General features: G+C 29.0%; 2 protein-coding genes across 3 annotated transcripts; one reads left to right on the top strand and one right to left on the bottom strand.

The window, feature by feature from the left end:
• Window positions 1-1,752: 1,752 nt before the first annotated feature.
• On the bottom strand, window positions 1,753-3,800 carry LOC137818534 (protein TIC 20, chloroplastic-like). 2 transcript variants are annotated; one of them, XM_068622020.1, is made up of 4 exons: window positions 3,660-3,773; window positions 3,486-3,552; window positions 3,215-3,408; window positions 1,753-2,568 (listed from the first exon to the last, which is right to left on the bottom strand). In XM_068622020.1, exons 3-4 carry the CDS (start codon window positions 3,396-3,398, stop codon window positions 1,928-1,930), a joined length of 825 nt encoding a protein of 274 aa, XP_068478121.1. In that variant the 5' UTR covers window positions 3,399-3,408; window positions 3,486-3,552; window positions 3,660-3,773; the 3' UTR covers window positions 1,753-1,927. The 2 variants fall into 2 exon arrangements, with proteins under 2 accessions (XP_068478121.1, XP_068478120.1); XM_068622019.1 differs by lacking the exon at window positions 3,486-3,552 and having other exon boundaries at window positions 3,660-3,800.
• An 11,748-nt stretch (window positions 3,801-15,548) lies between these two features.
• LOC137818327 (probable sulfate transporter 3.4) lies at window positions 15,549-20,258 on the top strand. The gene is made up of 13 exons (XM_068621676.1): window positions 15,549-16,281; window positions 16,634-16,682; window positions 16,771-16,978; window positions 17,091-17,262; window positions 17,983-18,048; window positions 18,154-18,267; window positions 18,368-18,484; window positions 18,593-18,719; window positions 18,832-19,118; window positions 19,223-19,413; window positions 19,537-19,622; window positions 19,712-19,788; window positions 19,879-20,258. The coding sequence occupies exons 1-13, from the start codon at window positions 15,922-15,924 to the stop codon at window positions 20,020-20,022; spliced, it is 1,998 nt and encodes a 665-aa protein (XP_068477777.1). The 5' UTR covers window positions 15,549-15,921; the 3' UTR covers window positions 20,023-20,258.
• Window positions 20,259-20,465: the final 207 nt, after the last annotated feature.

Genomic DNA, 20,465 nt, shown 5'->3' with positions numbered 1-20,465 from the left:
AATGTGTATCACGTAACATAAATACTCTTGATAAAATCGAGTCATAATAAATAAAGATATTTTATAAAAAAATTATTAAAAATTTCACATCAACTAGAGATAATAACATACCACAATAAACATTATAGTTTTATAAAATTGAGTTAGTTTTTGTTAATATGATATCATAATTATTTAAAGTTTATACTAAAAAAGGTTAGTTAGGCTAATAAGATCACCTTAAACCATCTACTATGTAATTTCACACACGAATTGAGAGTTTCACTGTGTTGGAAATCTCACATATATTTAGAGATAAAAACATTTTATAATATATAAGTGAAATCACCTTATAAGTGAATTGTATTAGATTTAAAAATCACTTTAATAATAATTATGAGAATACCAAAATACAAATTACTAATAATTCTATTTTCATCTCTCAAATGATGGAAGAATTATACCAAAATGCAAAATACTAATAATTCTATTTTCATTCATTATGAATTTAACAAAAGCCTCACTCCCTTAAACAAGAGAACAATAATTTCCGTTGAGCTCAAACTCCCTAGTATGTATTTGGAGAGTCAATTTAGTAATTTTCAAGACATTCAGACACTCTCAATTTGAATTTTATTTTTTATATATTTTATTTAAATAAAACAATCCAAATTTGTTAAATTTCATTTTTGTATAAAAGATTTTAATTACTTCCAATACATAATTTTATTTTAATATTATGTAATACTTTATAATTTAAAAATATTAATTGATTTTTTTTTAATTGACACTTGTTAATCGTATTTTATGGTCAATAAATAACCTTGATTTAAAAACAACGTTGATGCTAATCAAGAAAACCCAAAATAACATTATCTATTAATGGATAAAACAGGAATGAAAAAACACCATGATCAATTTCAGGCTAAAAAAATGTTCATAAACCTCATTTTAAAAATTATGTTGAGTCAATGACCTTTTTATCTCAATTGAGTCAACGATGTCATAGTAGCGATAGAGTCAATGCATATCAATTTCAAGCAAGTTAATAATATTTCAATGTTAATCAAGTTGACTTTATTTCTTCTTGATTAAAGTTGAATTAATGAATTTTCAACATAAAATATTTAAAAAATATACAATCTCTAAAAATTTCCATCGAAAGATATTTCAAGTGTAAATCACCCAATTCCAAATTCCTACTAATGAATTTAGTCTCTATTTTCTTTGTCTTGTTTGAATTGTAAACTTTTTTAAATGAACAATTGGGTATCACTCGGTTAAAGTCACAGACTAATTATTTTGATATTGAACTCTATTTTAGCAATTGATTTATTTTAACAGATATTACAATTGTTTTATTACATAATTTAAATTTCAATAAATCTCTGCCTAAAATTCAAAACCAAATACAATTCCTTTTATGAGAAAACCCAAGATATCCCTTGAATAGAAGTTAAAAATAAATCCCTAAAAGTATTAAAATTCATTTGGAAATCTAGTCTTTCTCCCAACATATTTTTTTTATAATGAGTACTAAAAATCAACCTTCTAATTGCACCTTTAAGAAACAAGATTATCTGTAATCTATACTTCAAAATCATGAAGATAACTGAGATACAATGACTGGATTCATAAATTGCACATGTAATTTCTAAAAAAGCAACAGTCTCAATGTTTAACTTTTTCATTACCATGCTTCCATGTATACCTGTCTGGAGAGATTGATTTCCACGAAGGGGAGAGGAAAAGAGAGGGATTGAACCCTGAGACTACACATAAAGTCAATCCAAATAAGTAAAATGCATGCAGGGGAAATCTCATACATATTTTTTTTCACATAAACAATCACTAACAGACTATTTGTTCTTCAATGCTGTTCAAGAAAAACTCTGATACAACAAAGGTGATATAACAGAAGGGTAAACTTCTTTACACGTATTTCTTGTTAATCATATGGAATTTGGATATATGCTGCGTCACAGATGAAAGGAATGTCAGCATACATACCAACAAGAGCACACCTTATGCTCTCCAAAACAGTAAAGAGATAACCAAATGATACTGCAGTCCAGAAATGCATTCCAAATTTACCCCAGTAGAGTGATAGCGGCATCCAGCGGCTCACAGTTCCTATAACCTGCAGGGCAATCTCCAACAACATTCCCATCACAACATGAAATCTGAAGAAATGAGGCCATTCTTTTCTCCTCACAATTCCAAGATACGCAACAAAAAAGTATGCCATGAGAAACCAGCTAGGCAGGCTCCCAATTGCCATAAGAAAAGGGTACGTGTAGAATTCAAAGCATTCCAAAAATGGGTGAAGATTATATGCTGTCTCAGCATACATCCATGTCTCATGGAGAGGCATGAGGTAAGGTAGGCATGCTAATGATCTCCACCACCATTGCGGTTTTTTCGTCATTGGAGGGTAACGGAAGCTAGTTGGGACATCCTTTGATGATGCTCTAGGAACCATGTTAGACTTGCGCAACTGGGGTAATGCAGGGAAAGAGCGAAAGAGAAGATTTTGACCCTCACTCAAACGTAGGCTTGGTGCAGCAAACACATTTGAAAATGTCATTCCTACCACAGATATTTTATGAACAATTCAGTTAGAAAAATAAAATTATCAAGGAAGCCTATTCCAAAGAGAAAGTGAAACCTGACTAACAAATTTCCAAACATTGTATTCGTACCCCTAATCAGGTGTTATTTAAAAGTACAACATTTAATAATGATAGTGATCCACCAAGGCCATTGAGGCCATGTTTTCTACCAAACATATTATAAACTTATATAGTCTCTGCATTGACACTACACAGATTCTGCATTGGCATTACATAGATTTTGCATTGTCATTTAATCTCAAACTACCATGCAAGATAAGATTCTTAACTTTCACTATAACTACCTTGAAAATATCTCAAATATGATTTCTGGGTAACAAATTTCCAAACATTATACTCACACCCCCAATCACCTGTTATCTAAAAGGACCACATTTAATCATAATGCACCAGTGAAAACCTTTTCCTACAGACCACAGTATACTTCTAGAGTAAACCGTGCACGGATTCTTAACCTTCTATACTATCCATGCACAGATATTAAGCTCATACGTTTAAATGTTTTATCATTTGCAGAGAAGGCGAATCAAATAATATTCTCACAAATCACACATAAGCTCAACAATTCAAAAACATAATGATTACTAAAGCATGGCACGTACCTCTTGGAAACGAGGATTTACATTCTAAATTATGTCGCGAAAAGCTCCGGATTTTGGAGGCGGCAACATTAGCAGACATTCGAGAAGCACAACGAATGATAGAACAAGTTGGTAGGACATGGTTGCGTGACCTGGAATTCACAGGGGCACACCCTTGGGATACAATGCAACCATTTTGTATCATGGTTGGTCAACTGATCGAAGAAGAACCATGAGAAATCAAATTAAAACTAAAATTAAATTGAAGATTAACAGTTGAAAAAATGACTACCGAATCGGATAATAAATGACAAATTAAAAATGAAGAAACAAACACAACATCATAATCACATCACTGCCTGCAACAATCCAAGAATCCGAATCACAGTGTGAAAGTTGTTTTGAATGAGATTATGCAGTAGCTTGTTGGAATGAGAAATTGGGAGGGAGAAATTTGCAAACTAACCTGAGTCCTAGAATCAATTTCCAGCGAGTCCTGGTTAGCGACTCCAGTGTTGAGGGAATTTGCGAGGTTCGTGTGTTAGGTTTATCTGCTAGCGTCTCTGCACGTCAATTTTCACAGAACAAAGAGATAAAGAAACAGTATGTGCCTCCATTGGGCTGGAGAACATTTCTGGAGTTCAAGTATGGGCCAAGCCCAAGCCCAAACCCAAAACTAAAATTATTTGATTTTACCTGATTTGCAAATTCCCAGTTATGTTGAAAAATAATAAAAAATATATTTCATTATTTATTTTATAAAATAATATTGCAAATTCTCGTTCCACCTCCATATCTTCTTCTACACCTTCATATTAGTTGTGAAAAATCGATTTTAACTTTTTTTAAAAATTTAAATAATATTAATGAAACATAATCTCGTTTTTTTAAATAATTTCAGGTGCACCCCACATCTCATACCTATCTCACAACATCTTCATTATTCTCTCCAACCACGAGAACAATTTATCATTTGAGTGTGTGGTGAATGTTGACGAAAAGATTCATTGTATTTAAGGTTTTTCAGTGCGATTTTATTTATTTATTTAGTTTTATGTCTTGTTAGTTTTTTTCTTCTGGAATTTTGACTTTCAAGAAAATTGTATTAAGGAAATAATAATTATAAAATTATATGCAATTATTGTATGCAATATTTGACGATATTGTACCCAATTATATGCAATTAATTTAATAATTATAGAATCTCATAATTAGTATCCTACCTAATTAAATTGTATAGAAACTCCCTATATATTTTCTATACATGACTGATGTAATATACACATAAGATAATAAGAAACATCTTTTCTTCTTACTATTTTTTATCATTTTCTTATAAATTGTAAAAAAATAAGTAAAAAAAACCGTCACCAGTAAAAATGTCACAAAACTAGTCACTACATGCTACCATCAATCATTACAAACAATCATCCACCACTACTTAAAAATGAAGAAGACATCACAACATCGTACTTATAAAAATATTATTAAAATTAAAAAAAAAAAATATATATATATATATATATATATATAAATGCAAAGAAAAGGTATAGCTAAAGGGAGAAATTCACATAACATAGTTATAAATCTTTATATTGTAATAATACCTATATAAGGTTAGAAAAAAGAAAAGCCACACATTAAAAGAAACACTTATTTGGGGGTCAACGCTATAGTTGTACAGCAAAAAAGCAAAAAACAATTCATAGTAAGGCATAATATTTTTATAACACAAGTTCCAATCAGATGATTAAATTGCTCCATATATAAGGTATCTTTATAAAAAAAAAAACTTTAATGCACAACATATGAATGTACCACACTCAATAATTAATGCTCCATATCAATAATTATACCATTTTCTTCTTCGTAATCAATTCAACTTTTTTTTATAAATATTTATCAAAAAATATTCAAACAAGATCAATGTCATATGCTGTTCATTAAATAATAATAACAATGATATTGAGATGAGTTAGTTGCATTGGTTTGAGGTAAAACAAAACTGAATTAATCATTGTTATTGGGAAAATGATGAAGTAGAAATGCAGAGCATATAGGAATGATAAATGGATACTCTTTTTTTTTTTGTACTTTCCCAACCTATTTCAATTTTAATGTGAAAGTTCGACATTGATTGCATATAGTATGATTAATATTCATATTTTAAATTGATTATGAGAATTGATGAGTATGTAAATATATATTTTTATTTTTATACTTATTTCAATATTCATCATTGTTCTCTTATTTATTAGATAATTTAAAATATTTATGTTAATTTTTGTTAGTTTTTTAACTTATTTATATATCATATATTTGACATTTTTTCTATTTTTATAATTATTTAATTTCTATGTAATTGTATTATATATTGGCATTTTTACTATTTTTATAATTATTTAATTTTTATGCAATTGTTATTTGATATTTATTTATATATTTATAATTTTAAAAAAAAATATTAGACAAAAGAAAATGTATATTATATCTACATCAAATGCTTGATATCATATTTTTTTAGTTTTTATTTTTTATAAAAAATTATTTAATTAATATTTAGAATAGTAAAAAAAATTAGAAAATGAGAAGAGACATGTGGACAAGATTACTTATAGTTTCTATAAAAAAAATGATGACCATGAAAATGAATTTTTACTTATAGAGATAAAAATAATAAAACCTACACTATATCCTAATTATTTGAAGAAGCATAAGGCATATTCCAAGAATAAACTTCTCCACTTTCCACTTTTCTCAAAGCTTTTATGTCCAATGAATAACCCTAGAGAACCACTCAAATACCCTAACCAGTTCGCTAGTATGGGTTTAATTTGTATGTACAGTGGAAATTTAAATAACCAATATTATACTAATGAATAAGATCACATAGTATAATGATCAAATTTTATTAAATACTTTTACCAATAAAATATTTATTAGATTTAAAAAATGTTTTTCACTGTCATAAAACAACTTCTCACAAAAAAAATAATATAGTTTTGTTAGTATTTATATTTTATCTGTATGAATTTTATATGAAGTTAATATAAATTAACTTCCCACAGAAATTATATAACAAAACCATGATGAAATTAATGGGTGTAATTTTCGAAACAAAAATCAAAACTTATAACTAGTTTCGTCATCTTCTTAATGTCATTAGACCAAGAAATTATTTCAGACAAAAGTATTGACGATCTCAAACTTAAAATATTCAGTCAAGAATATGTGTCTCTTCTTATATATATATATATTAAAATCTTCACCATATGTTCTTTGTATTTAATCTTATTACTGACCTAATTCAATAATAAATGTGGTCATCTTTAAAAAGGTCGATTTTCTAGAATTTCATAATTTGTACTAACATTGATACATTTAATCACATATATCGGTAAACGACAGTTTATACGCCGTGTCGACTTATGATATTGTTGGGTATGAAGTTAGAACCAATTGGGTTGGATTGACTAGACATCATGTGTTAGTGAGTAGACTTAATCATTGTGTCCATTTTATAATATCTATTTAAACTTTATTTAAAGAGATCATTGTACTTGTAATTGATGTGAAGATAAAATGAAAACCTAATAGTTGTCCGCGTGAATGTAGATTGCAGTTGGCGATCGAACCATGTTAAATTGTATGTTGTTTATTTTCTTTTCTGCAGTTGATTTGTGATTATGTGTGTTGTTTCTGCGTGTGTTTTTTTTTTTCAAATCAGATACTACATAAACTATGAATTGATTAGGCTTGATATGATTTGTATTAAAAATAAAATAAAAAAAGTTTGGTAAGAGGAGAACCTTTGAAGATGGGTTAGTGGTCCACCATTTTGTTCTTCTTTTGAATTGATCCATCAATTGTGGTTGTGGATTCCTTATAAATCTTCCTTAACAAATTTTCCTTATCGTCTACAATCATTTTCTAAGGAGCAATCCAACATAACTCCCTGTCGCCGCGTATATATATATATATATATATATATATATATATATATATATATATATATATATAACCTTGTCTTTTTTCTAAACAGAATTTTAATTTGAGTGAACAAAACAAACCCAATCTCCTTCATTTGGCTACATCTCTACCTGCTTGGTTCTTCATGTATTAATATGAGAACATCACTCAGAGCTACAGACATTTGATTTTGATTTTTTATTTTTAAAAAGTATATTTTAACTTTAATTTTATAAAATTAAATTTGTATTTAGTTATATATATTATGAATTTAACTAATTTTACTTCATCTGAGATCCCCATTTGAATTAATAAACTTTTTCCAATTTTTTCTAACCAAGAAAAATTATGCTGTGTGAACCTTTATTGGACGAATTAGGGAATTATTTTTGTAAAAATTAACTATTAATCTCTCAAGTACTATGGTCTATTTAAGAGATTTTTGTATGGGAATTTCTCTGAAAGCTCAAAACCTTTACACTCAATGTATGAGATTAGTAAAAAAAGACAACTTTGTAAAAGAACCAAATATTAGGTATTTTTGTTTATTCAAGTTTTCAAAATCATTTCCTTGTGAAGAATGATTCTCATAGAAAAGTTTAGTAATTATGAGAAAAAAAAAAACTAAAAGACTACAAATAAGAGAGGATTGAAATTAACTAAATATTCAATATTGTATATTAAAAGATGTATTTGAAGTCTAATTCAATCTTATAAATTTCACTTATAAAATGAAGTTTGCATTCACTTATATATTATGAACTAAATTTATTTTTAGTTGGTAAGAGATTTTCAATACCCCTCATATCGAAATGTGTATGATAGATATTTATGAATGATCTAATAACAATATGATATCAGTAATGTTTTGATACCATCTTAAGATTGGACTTAACAAGATAGTTATAATGCTTTGAGACTATATACCTTATAAAATCGATTGTCAACTCGTGCAAGAACCACTTGAAAAGACTAAGTGAGGAAGACACAAAACTCTCCAATTTTCTCAAAAATTGAGTATAGTTTCTTTAATCAAAATTCAAATCTCAAATATACAAGGGCAGCACCTTAATTTATAGCCTAGAGGTGCTGAAATGTAAGCTAAACAAATTCAAAATCCCCCCCAAATACAAAAGAAAGTGGCGCCAACTATAGTCACGAGGAAGGTGTGACTTCCTCTCTTATTTTGGCACCTCCCTATTATGTCTACACCACTCTACTAAGCTCACACCCTCCTAAGACTCCTAAACTAAGGACCTAAAGATGCTTTTACAAAAGAGGTTTCTTATGTTTCCCTCTAAGCACCTTCAAACAATATTCTCTATTATTTAAAACTTGGGCTTGGGCTTTGGGCCTCTCTTTATTTTATGTCTTCTTTTAATTTTGAGAAGACTATAAGGAAAAACTTCAAGTGTGATGGTGAATGGCCTCTTCCTTCATTAATAAAAACCTCATTTAATTGATTCTCATCAAGAAGCCCATTGGAGAAGCACTTCGGATAAGCTCGTCTGAGACGTCTAACCATATTAAGAAATGAATTTTAAGTCTAACTTAACATTATCAAACCGACCTATAAGGTGAAATTTGCATTCATTTATATACAATATAATGTTCGGATCTCTACTCGATATGGGATTCCCAACTCAACATGATATCTAATTACATGTAAAATAATTAAAAGTTAAGATATGTGAGTAAGATTTGAAAAAAAAAAAAAGAGTGCTAAATTAAATTTAAAAGTTTTATGAAAAGCATAAATTACTACTAGAGTTTGTGTTGGATCCTATCATAAAACAGTGTACATAGAATCTTACAAAATTTGTGTGTTGGATAGGTACAGATTCTAAATCTTTTTTTCGTGGTTCAAATTTCTCTTCCTTTATGGTAGGTATTGTGAGTCCCCTTCCTCTAAAATTCAATATTCCTCTTCAACATCAATTCAACCATTATTCACATCCATATTGCAATATTAAAAAAAAATCTAAACTAAAATATATTTTTCTACGTATTTTCATTAATAAATAAATAACTTATAAATTGTTTTAGACAAAACATATATTAAATTATAAATTAAACATGGCATAGATAATTAAAATGGGTTGGATGATGATAAAATATTTTTTTGTGTTATTCAAGTAAAAATTATTCATCCAAAAATAAAACTCAGCTAATTCATGGAATCAATTTATTGAATAATCTAATTAACCCTTAAATAATTAAAATATGTGCCTAATTATGGGTAGGATAATGATAATAACTTTATTTGTTAGGTTTATTGGCAGTAACAGTGGGCCCTCCAATTATTAATTGCATAATACAAGCTAACTATTTTGCTTTTCCATATAAATTCGTTTCTAAATACTTTCTCTTTTCAATATAAGAAAATTGTAATATAATACACATATAAATAAAAATACTCAATTTAGTAATTTTAAAAAAATATTATCAATGTATTAGATTGTTTTTTTATTAATGATTTTTTCATTATTTATTAATACAACATAAATATTTATAACATTTAATAGAGACACGTTCTGGATATTCAAGTTCTCCATAATTATTTTTTTCTTCATTTCAACAACAATTATATTTCAATTGTTTGAAAAAATTATTATTTTGAAATTTGCATTTGTCATGATATTTGTAATAAAAAATCATGAATAAAAGAAAAATTGTGAATAACATTTGACACGAAAATTAACACATCTAAATATGAAACAATGGTTAAGTGATAAGAAATTAAAAAAATTAATTTATAGTTCTTCACATACCAACAAACACTCATTTAAAAAAATTATTAAATAATTAATTTTAGCGAATGAAATAAATTAGTAATAAATTATTAATAAATTATGATTGAAATAGTAATTAATTTAATTTTGATATAATTTAGTGTAAACTAATAATTAATTTAATTTTTAACGTTAATGTATAATAAGTGATCCAAATCAAATTAGTTATTAAATACAAATATATCATTATATCAATTTGATTTGAGTCACTAATTCTTTTACAGATTAAATTTAGTTTTTGTTATTAATTTACATTGATTTAACCAACTAATGATTGATTTAGCGATCAAATTATAATTATTTTATTATTATGATTATTTATTTTATTATTATTTGTTATAATTATTGTTTTGATTATTATTAATATAGTAATAATATTAATTGTAATAACAATAATAAGAGTTAAATATGTGTTTTGTTCTTGTATTATAACGCAAAATTAATTTTTATCTTTAATTTAAACTGTAATTTTTATAATAAGAAAGTTATTAAAATGTGTCCTTAAATTGAAGTAATGAAAATATGGTTGATTTTTTCGATTATAATACTACCGATAGAAAAAGAGATTGTTAAGTGGTGTGTAATTAAGATTTTTTCACCACCTATTTTCTTGCCATTTCGATTACAAATTAATTTAACAAGTGATTTTTTAATTTTAATAACCATTTTGAATATTGAGATTTGATGATTTGTAAAATCAAATGAATGAAGTCAGTAGATTAGTGTCGTAACCCTTTCTATATATAAGGGTTAAAAATCCTTCTAAAATGTCTCATTTTATTTTATTTATTTATTATAGATTAAAAAAACATATCAATATCTTGGGTGATAATTCATTGTGACAAAGCAAGCACCTGTGGCCACATCTCCACTTTTGTGCAAATAAAGAAAACCAGAAATGACAGAGTTTCTGAAAGTGTCAATTACGTATTGTGTTTAAACGATAGATATTTTGGAGGTGAATCTGAATAAAAAAGGAACAAGATGTAAAAAAAGACATCATGAGTATACTACAACCGTCTCTTGAACCTTAAATAACATCCGTAGAATTTGGAGAATCTGTTCTTGCTTTCAATATGGCCACATAATTGGGACCTATTGCTGCTACATTCCTGTTGCTTCTTCGATGCATGCAAGAGTCCACCATTAATTCAAAACTTCAATGTTTCTATAAACTTTAAACCCTAATTACCCATAAACAATGCTTATTTTTTCTTCCTTTGGGAAATGGTATAGCACCTATTGTGAGTGAAAAGCGGTTTTTGGGTAATTTCACTGTCTTACACAAAGTCAATTAATGAATGTGAATTTTTTAAGAGTTCAGATTAGACGAAAAATGAATGTGATTCATATTTGTAATTGTAGTTGTTCTCATTTATTAAGTATTTTAAGTATGTTTTGATAGTCGATCACCGAAATCGAGTGACTAACTCGTTTGATATTAACCGATACACTAATTATTTTTCAAAATTTTAAAGTTTATTAGAAAAAATACAATTTTTTATGATTTTAATTTTTTATTTTATTAATGTTATTTTTTATGCAATATCATGTCTATCTAGAATGAGTTTTATATAAAAAAAATGCTATAATTTTAGTCAATAAAAAATTAAATTAGACTTAAATGAAATATTATTTTTTTATTCAAATAATTCACATTAATGTTTTATTTTTCAGTATATAAAATAATTTATTGTGAATGCAAGATTATTTTAATAAATGATACTTTTATTTTATTAGAAAAAGTGTATTAAAGAACATGGTGTTATCGTCCGAAATACATATATATTGGTTTTGATAACTTCATTACCTCCTAATTCTTCTCTTTTGTGATCAAACATGTTAATTTCGAATGTACTAAAAGGTTAATTTCTTAAATATTATATTACCTAAATATGCACAAGCTAATTGAAGTGTTGCGACACAGTGACAGGAAAATAACATGTGTATCTTTATATAGTATTATTCTTTTCATTATTTTTTTTCATATTAATTGTTTTAATTTTAATTTTTTCCTCACATTTTATCTTTATCTATATTTTTATTGTACTATAAAGATGTATAAATAAAATTTAGGATGAATGAGTTCCGTGATAAATGGTAAATTAAAAGTAATTTACACCAATACCTTTTCAGGTTTTTCCAAATTATATTGAGATTTTTGTGTTTTTTTTTAAAAAATTCTACACAATTTCTCATTTATTTTTAAACATTATCTTCTATTTTTACACTTCTAAAGCATTTTCTTCAGTTTTAAAATATTCACTCAGCCTTCTAAATAACAAGCTTTTGTAAGAGAAAATGATAAACAAATCAAAGGATATAATTATATTTTGGAAAAAAAAAGTCTGAATAGGTATAATTTTAATTTATTATAAATTTAAAGGTGTGAAGAAGTATCTAAGGACAGCATCTTTCACCCCATATAATTAAAATACTATTTACTAATTATTATTGTTTAATAAATGATATACTATATCATTATACATATCATGATATAAATTATATTACACTGCTGATCAAAAAATAAAAAAATAAAAAAATATCATTATATTACACATTTACAAAATAAAATAGAGTCACATGCCTCAATCTTAATAAAATATCAAACTTGTTTAACTAATAACTACCTTCTAATGAATCAAAGAACTTATGGCATGAAAAAGTAATTACATTTGTAAACAAGAAGTTAAAGAGAGTGTTTGGATATGTTTTTCTTTTTCTACTTTTTATAAATAATTTTAAAATAATTAGAGAGTAAGAGATGATAAATAATATGAGATAGATAAAGGAATAGTAAGAGTAATTTGAAACTAAAATGATAGAAAACAAAGGCAGCATAATTTTTTTGTTTTACTGTATTATATTTTCATTAAAACAAATTTAGAAAATATTTCCTTCAAAATTTCAAAATTTAAAAGAGGCTCAAAATTTTAAAATGAAAAAAAAACACTGTCAATATTTCATGGATATACCCTTTGATTTTTTTTCTTTCTCTACTTGTATAGCGCTTAGAAAGTGTTTGCTACGACAATTTAATCTTCTCCCTTTATCACCTTTTTCTATCTTATTTTTTCATGTTCGACCTTCAACTCTCGATTGGTAGTGTACTTGCAAAAAGGTTTTTCGACGGTCAAATAAATATTCACTATTTGAGTGTAGTTAATATATTGATCAAAACATACCTTATTATTGTATAACATGTTTATTTATATAATTTGTAATGGTCTCTATCATTCATGCATTATATTTAATGTGTATCATAACTTAAATAAAATTACCTAATTTATCGTATATCTTCTTATTTTACCTTGATGTATTAATTCCGACCAATCGAACGACCTCCAATACCAGGTTGGTTCGTCCAGCCCCAACCAATATACTTTCTATGAGTGTTTTTTTCAAACTTTATTATCATGAAACATAACATATCACCTAGACTAACATTCCGGAATTCAAAGATTCCATCATTACATACAAAAATATTATAAAACATGAAAAATTATTACAAGTAAGTAAAGTGGAATAATTTTAAAGTGTTTGTGCTGCCTCACACATTTAAATTTCTCTCTATGAATGAATTTGAGACGCATTAGGTTAAAGTTATATTGAGTTAAATATAATTGTAGTTTTTGAGAATAGAATCATTTCCACATGAAGTTGGAAGCTCTTGCATCTTCTTTACTTGTTAATGTGTCTCTTTTTATTTGCTGTCTCTCTCTGGTCCCTTCTTTACTTTGTATTGACTTCATATTCATAGGTCAATTTACTTTAACACCTTCTTAATTTAAGTGCTTAATCACTAACAAACACCAAAAGCTTTTTAACCCCATTTTGCACTCTATCTAACTTTGCCCATCACACCAACCAACTTCCTAACACCATTTCTTTTTAAGAATTTCCAATCATGGTTAAACCACCTTTTCCTTAGCTAAGTTGATTGTTTCAGTCCATCAATGGTGGTGGTGGTGATGATGAGTCACCATTTCAAATTTTTTATATTTCAAGTACTTAAATATTTGATAGTGTCACTTCCTCATTTTAGTATTTATTTTTCACTTTGTTGATCACACAAGCTGCTTTCAACTGCTAAAAGAGTTTGTGTGTCTCTTTGGTTATGTTATAATACTAGTAATACATTTTTTATTGTGAAAATTATGCATGAGATTAATTTGTTTACGCATTTTTATAGTCACCTAAAAAAACTAGTTGAAATTGTTTGGCTGAAATTTGATTAGTTGATTAACAAAATTAATTTTAAAATATATAAAAGTTAATCTTTATTTTTTAAGACTAAAGAATGTGTTTAGTAAAATAATGACTGAAGAAAAATATTTGGTTTTATACCGGACGGTACCAGACGAGCCAGTCTCAGTCTTGACAACTGATCGATCGTGTCAAAGAACATCTTAAGACACTTAATAAATGACAACAAAGCTAGTTACAAGAGTATTTGATGAGTCGTATTCATGTCCTAGATTATACGAAAAATATCTCCGACAAATAAGTTAAATACTGATTAGCTAAAAAATGATACCAATATTCTTCAGATATTCCAACATACCTATATACTAATATATCTTCCTACAAATCACCATCTTTATATTTCTTCACATTTCGTTTATTACTTAAAAAGAAAGGAAAAAATTGATATAATTAGTGTGAAAGTTTAGAGATTAACTAACACCAACCTCAAAATTTATGATAATGGTACTTGGTAAGTGGCCTATATTTAAGAGAACTTTTACATTAGACACTAAAAATTAAAGAAATGAAAATTGTTGATATTAGATTCTTTAAGTACAACATTTCCCTGTATAGTGGCATCTAAACACAATGGATTCGATATTTTAAAACAAAGTTTTGAATTTAAGTTTTATAAAAGGAAATAATTTAATTGAAAATGTTGTAATATTTTAATGTGTGATAAACAGAATCAGATATGTTTCCTACTTAACATACTCATATGAAAAAAACACAAACATTTTAAAATAATTATACAAAATTATAACATTCATTAAATGAGAAAATTTAATACATTAACATTGTCGATAACATAGATGCAATTAATACTTTTTATAAGGCATGCAACTAAAATTTTAATAATATTTCTGTTTATGGTATAATATCACATGATGCAGTGTATAAATGAATTAAGGGTTTTTACCATGATGGAGTTATTTTTTTTTTTGCTTTTTACTAAGATGGGATCCGTTAAATTTTTTTTACAAATTTAGACAAGTCGTGCCAATTCGGCACGACTTCATATGCACAAATCGTTCCAATTTGACACGATTCTGTCATGTCATACTGAAGTCGTGTCAACTTGTCACAACTTTTGTCTTGTCATACTGAAGTCGTGCTAATTTGGCACGACTTCTGCCATGTCAATTTTTTTTAATTTTATTGTTTATATTTTGCGTAGTAAGTTATGTAATGTTAAAAATTAATTTGATACATAACTTTTTAAGAGTGTTAGTTTTAAGGAACACAAAATTGAATAATCGTGTATGGATCATGTTCACATTAACATCGTCGATAACATAGATGCAATTAATACTTTTTATAAGGCATGCAACTAAAATCTTAATAATATTTCTGTTTATGGTATAATATCACATGATGCAGTGTATAAATGAATTAACATGAAGCTGATTAATCAGTCATGTAGATTCTAAATGCATGTTTTGAAATTATGATATACATTTTCTTTCAAATGAAAAACATAGAAACTTCTTTCATAAGGAATTTTTTTATGTTGTTGGAGTGTGATTGATTACATTTAACAGAAGATGAACACGGTAAAAAAAGTTTATCATAGGTTACTATGTGTTGTGTGAGAAGTGGTTGAAGAAGAGTAATTCGAATATTCCAATAACGGGAATTTGGATAACGACAGAGACTCTGTGTTGTGTTGATGCCATGGTTTCTCTGCCTCTATAAATTCATAGCTACTCTCTCTGTTTGATGATAAGAGAAATGGGTGTGAGCTCCAACAGAGTTGAGGACTTAGCATGCAACAATGGTTGCAACATGAAGAACCAAAGTGAGATACAAATGGCAATGCCAGTGGCAGCCATGGAAATCCACAAGGTTCAGTTGCCACCAGAACGCACCACCATGCAAAAACTCAGACACAGACTCTCTGAGATCTTCTTCCCAGATGACCCTCTTCACAGGTTCAAGAACCAAACTTGCCTCATGAAACTTCTCCTTGCTCTTCAATACCTCTTCCCCATTTTCCAATGGGCCCCTCTCTACAACCTTTCCCTTCTCCGTTCTGACATCATCTCCGGTCTCACCATTGCAAGCCTCGCCATTCCTCAGGTCTCTCTCCCTTTTTTTTCTTTCTAGCAGTATTCAAAAACCATAGCATGATCAGAGACAACCTTAAAGTCAAAAGGGTTGGACGAGTTTCATGAATTAAGAACTTTGGTTACATGTCCCATAGAGATTGTTTGTCTGCAACTGAATTACCAGTCTCAGACAAACAATCTTCACGTAATATGTTACAGGGTTTTGTTAAAGTTTTGTCTTTTAAAATTGAAAAGCTTTGTGAAGTGTGTCAGGTGAAAAGTGTCTGAGATCATGGATAAGAGGGCTATTTTGGATTGTGTAATAAGTACCCACACGTGCATGTTTCATAGATGTTTAAAGTTTGAAGTTTTTGTGTGTGCAGGGAATCAGCTATGCTAAGCTAGCAAACTTGCCACCCATTATTGGATTATGTCAGTACCCTTTGTTTGTGCATGTCATTGAGTTCTTGTTGTAGATTTGTATGATGAATGATGATGTGTGAGTGTGAATATTGTGCAGATTCCAGCTTTGTGCCTCCGCTGATATATTCCCTGCTTGGGAGTTCTAGACATATTGGTGTTGGTCCAGTTTCAATTGCATCTTTGGTCATGGGATCAATGTTAAGTGAGACAGTTTCTTATGTTCAAGATCCTATTCTCTATCTCAAAATGGCTTTCACTGCCACTTTTTTTGCCGGATTGTTCCAATCTTCTCTGGGTATATTAAGGTATTAAATCATGGTTTAAGTTTTTATTGTGGATTTTTTCAATTATGCATTGATTGAGATATTTGGGTAGCTATATTTTATGACTGATAATAGCCTTTGATGATCCACACAGGTTAGGCTTTGTAATTGACTTTCTCTCAAAGGCAACTCTGGTGGGTTTCATGGCTGGTGCAGCTATTATTGTGTCACTGCAGCAGCTGAAAGGGTTGCTTGGAATAGTTCATTTCACCACTAAGATGCAAATAGTACCTGTGCTCATCTCTGTTTTCAAGCAAAGACACGAGGTAAAGTTTGATATTCATACTTTATTCTAGTTCTACTCAGATTTTGTAATAATATATGTTAAAATTCAGAGAGAGCCACAACTTCTTTTAGATATATATATTATAGTTACTGGTTTGCATGTTTTGAATGGTTGGAAGAGTAAAGCAACTTTAAAAGAAAACAAAATGAAATCCCCACCGTAAAGCATTCTGATAGCACTGATTCTGTTTTAAGAAATAAGAATTGACACTGTCACTGAATTGAGATTGGTAATAATATATGTTAAAATTGAGATACTATTTTTTTTTTTAAAGGACGGCCACAACATTTTTTAGTTATATATTATAGTTACTGTTTTGCAAATGGTTGGAAGAGTAAAGCAACTTTAAAACAAAACAAAATAAAACTCCCACCGTAAAGCATTCTGATAGCACTGATTCTGTTTTAAGACATAAGAATTGACACTATCATTGAATTGAGATTGGTAATTGAAAACCAGCTATTTTTATGTATATATATATATTCTCTTCTTTGACTTTTATATAAAGGGATTAGATTCCAACTATTTATCAAACTAAAAATTTCTTCCTTCTAATTATATCATGAAAGGAAAAATGGAATGGCTAGGCAATTAAGGGTCATTTCTAAATGAAAATAAATATTTCATATTAGTCCCAAGTTATACAAATGTGAGTGTGATTACGTATATGCTCACTAAAATTTTTGAGCAACTTGTGCAGTGGTCATGGCAAAACCTTCTGCTGGGATTCAGTTTCCTACTATTCCTGTTGACAACAAGGCACATCGTAAGATCCTATATCTCGAATACAAAAATACATAGATTACTACTCTTTGCTCTAAGACAATTAAGCTACTTCTTGATATCTGAAAATTCTTAATGATTGCAACAGAGCTTGAAGAAGCCAAAACTATTCTGGGTTTCAGCAGCTGCCCCGTTGACATCAGTCATTCTGTCAACCGTTTTAGTATTTTTTCTGAGAAATAAGACCCATAAAATTGCTATTGTAAGAAAGAGCACTTTCCCTTTTAATCTTTTAAAAAACACACTAGAGATGCTCAAGTATTATTTTCATTCCTAATAGTGTTTATCCTTTTTTCTGTCAGATAGGTGCATTGCCAAAAGGGCTTAATCCACCATCATCAAACATGTTATACTTCAATGGTCCTTATTTGGCTCTTGCTCTCAAAACAGGACTTGTCACTGGGATTTTGTCTCTCACTGTATGTTGTCCCAAACTGAGAAACATAATGACTACAGAATACACCATATAAGCAAGCATACACACAAAATACACCATATAACTCAACAGCTATTTTCTTCTGTTTCAGGAAGGAATTGCAGTGGGAAGAACATTTGCTGCACTGAAGAACTACCAGGTGGATGGAAACAAAGAAATGATGGCCATTGGTCTTATGAACATAGCTGGTTCTTGTTCTTCATGCTACGTCACAACAGGTAATGATTCTTCTCTCATTTGACCACGTGATTGACAATTTACTAGTAGTTAAGTTATTGAAGAGATGGAAGTTGAGAAAATGTCCATTCTGACATTAAAATAAACTTGCAGGGTCATTTTCTCGATCAGCTGTTAACTTCAATGCTGGGGCACAGACAGCAGTATCAAATATAATCATGGCATCAGCAGTTCTTGTGACCCTTTTGTTTCTGATGCCGCTGTTCCATTACACACCGAATGTAGTCTTAGCAGCCATTATCATCACTGCTGTTGTAGGGCTAATAGATTATCAAGCTGCATATAAATTGTGGAAGGTTGACAAGCTTGACTTCTTGGCCTGCTTGTGCTCCTTTTTCGGTGTTCTGTTCATTTCAGTGCCTCTAGGCCTTGGAATAGCGGTAAGCTAGGAATAATTTAATCTGTTTCCTGTTATTAGAAATCTAAAATACATTGTATGTTGATGCTATGTGATTAATATTACTGGCTTGGCCAAAATCTTCAGGTGGGAATATCAGTCTTCAAGATCTTGCTTAATGTCTCTAGGCCAAACACACTGGTTTTGGGGAATATACCGGGGACGCCAATATTCCACAACCTAAACCAATATAGAGAAGCTTTGAGGATTCCTTCATTTCTCATTTTGGCTGTTGAGTCTCCTATCTACTTTGCTAATTCAACGTACCTGCAAGAAAGGTTAGATAAAGCGACTTATAGATTGTAATTTTGTAAATGTTTAGAACATTTCAATGATTTTTTTAGAGGCATTTTCTGAGTGATTATGAGATTCTAACCACTTGAGTGCTTTTCCTGCTATAGGATACTGAGATGGGTTCGAGAAGAGGAAGAGCGAGTAAAAGCAAACGATGAAAGTGCATTGAAGTGTATAATTTTGGACATGACAGGTATGCATTTCTTCTGACTTAAAGTTTTGTTATTCAAGTTTTGAGATACTTCTGACTGAAAAGAATAATTTCTTATTTTCTTTCCCCAGCTGTTACAGCCATAGACACAAGTGGAATCGATACTCTATGTGAGCTTAGAAAGGTGCTGGACAAAAGATCACTTCAGGTATAGATACTATCTGTAACATTTTATAAGGCCATAGAGACTTCCATCAGTTTTATTTCAAATACTTATATTCATAATTCGTTGGTGCAGCTTGTGTTGGCAAATCCTGTTGGAAATGTGATGGAAAAGTTGCATCACTCAAATATTTTAGATTCCTTTGGGTTGAAAGGTGTCTATCTCACAGTTGGAGAAGCTGTGGCTGACATTTCATCCTCCTGGAAAGCTCAGCCTTGAATTCCATAGATGAATTTCAAGTACAAAAGGAAAAAGATGAGGCTTCTAACTTCTTTCAGAATCTCTCCGGCTACTTTGCTAGCAAAAACCTTGACAAACCAAGGCTTTTGTTGTTTCAGAAGAGCATCCAAGCAAAACACATTGAGATGACTTTATTCTGTTGACATTGATAATATTATAGATATTTTGAGATTAAAGAAGGAATAAAAGACGAGCGTTCCAATCTTCTTTTTTGCTGATATGACTATATTCTTTTTCCTTTTTCCTAACACAAATGTTAAGTTTTCCCAATTTGAAAAAAAAGACCTCACACTAACAAAAGGGAAAGCGATTGTTAGCGGAGCCAGTGCTTCCAATGCCTACACGTATAAATAAAGTAATCCCACTAGTAGGTTACTTTAACAAGCTTCATTCCCATGACAAGATGATTACATAATGGTTTA

Source organism: Phaseolus vulgaris, chromosome 10 (assembly GCF_000499845.2).
Source record: "Phaseolus vulgaris cultivar G19833 chromosome 10, P. vulgaris v2.0, whole genome shotgun sequence".
Lineage (NCBI taxonomy): Eukaryota > Viridiplantae > Streptophyta > Magnoliopsida > Fabales > Fabaceae > Phaseolus > Phaseolus vulgaris.
Note: the sequence above shows the minus strand (reverse complement) of the source record. Positions and strands in the feature narration are given on the sequence as shown.

Excerpts from the sequence above, each read along its gene's own strand:
- LOC137818534 (XM_068622019.1), bottom strand. The coding sequence starts at position 3,398 with ATGATACAAAATGGTTGCATTGTATCCCAAGGGTGTGCCCCTGTGAAT. Across the intron at positions 2,569-3,214 it reads TAAATCCTCGTTTCCAAGAG|GAATGACATTTTCAAATGTG; the intron begins GTACGTGCCATG and ends TATCTGTGGTAG.
- LOC137818327 (XM_068621676.1), top strand. The coding sequence starts at position 15,922 with ATGATAAGAGAAATGGGTGTGAGCTCCAACAGAGTTGAGGACTTAGCA. Across the intron at positions 17,263-17,982 it reads TTTTCAAGCAAAGACACGAG|TGGTCATGGCAAAACCTTCT; the intron begins GTAAAGTTTGAT and ends CAACTTGTGCAG. Across the intron at positions 19,414-19,536 it reads TCAACGTACCTGCAAGAAAG|GATACTGAGATGGGTTCGAG; the intron begins GTTAGATAAAGC and ends TTCCTGCTATAG.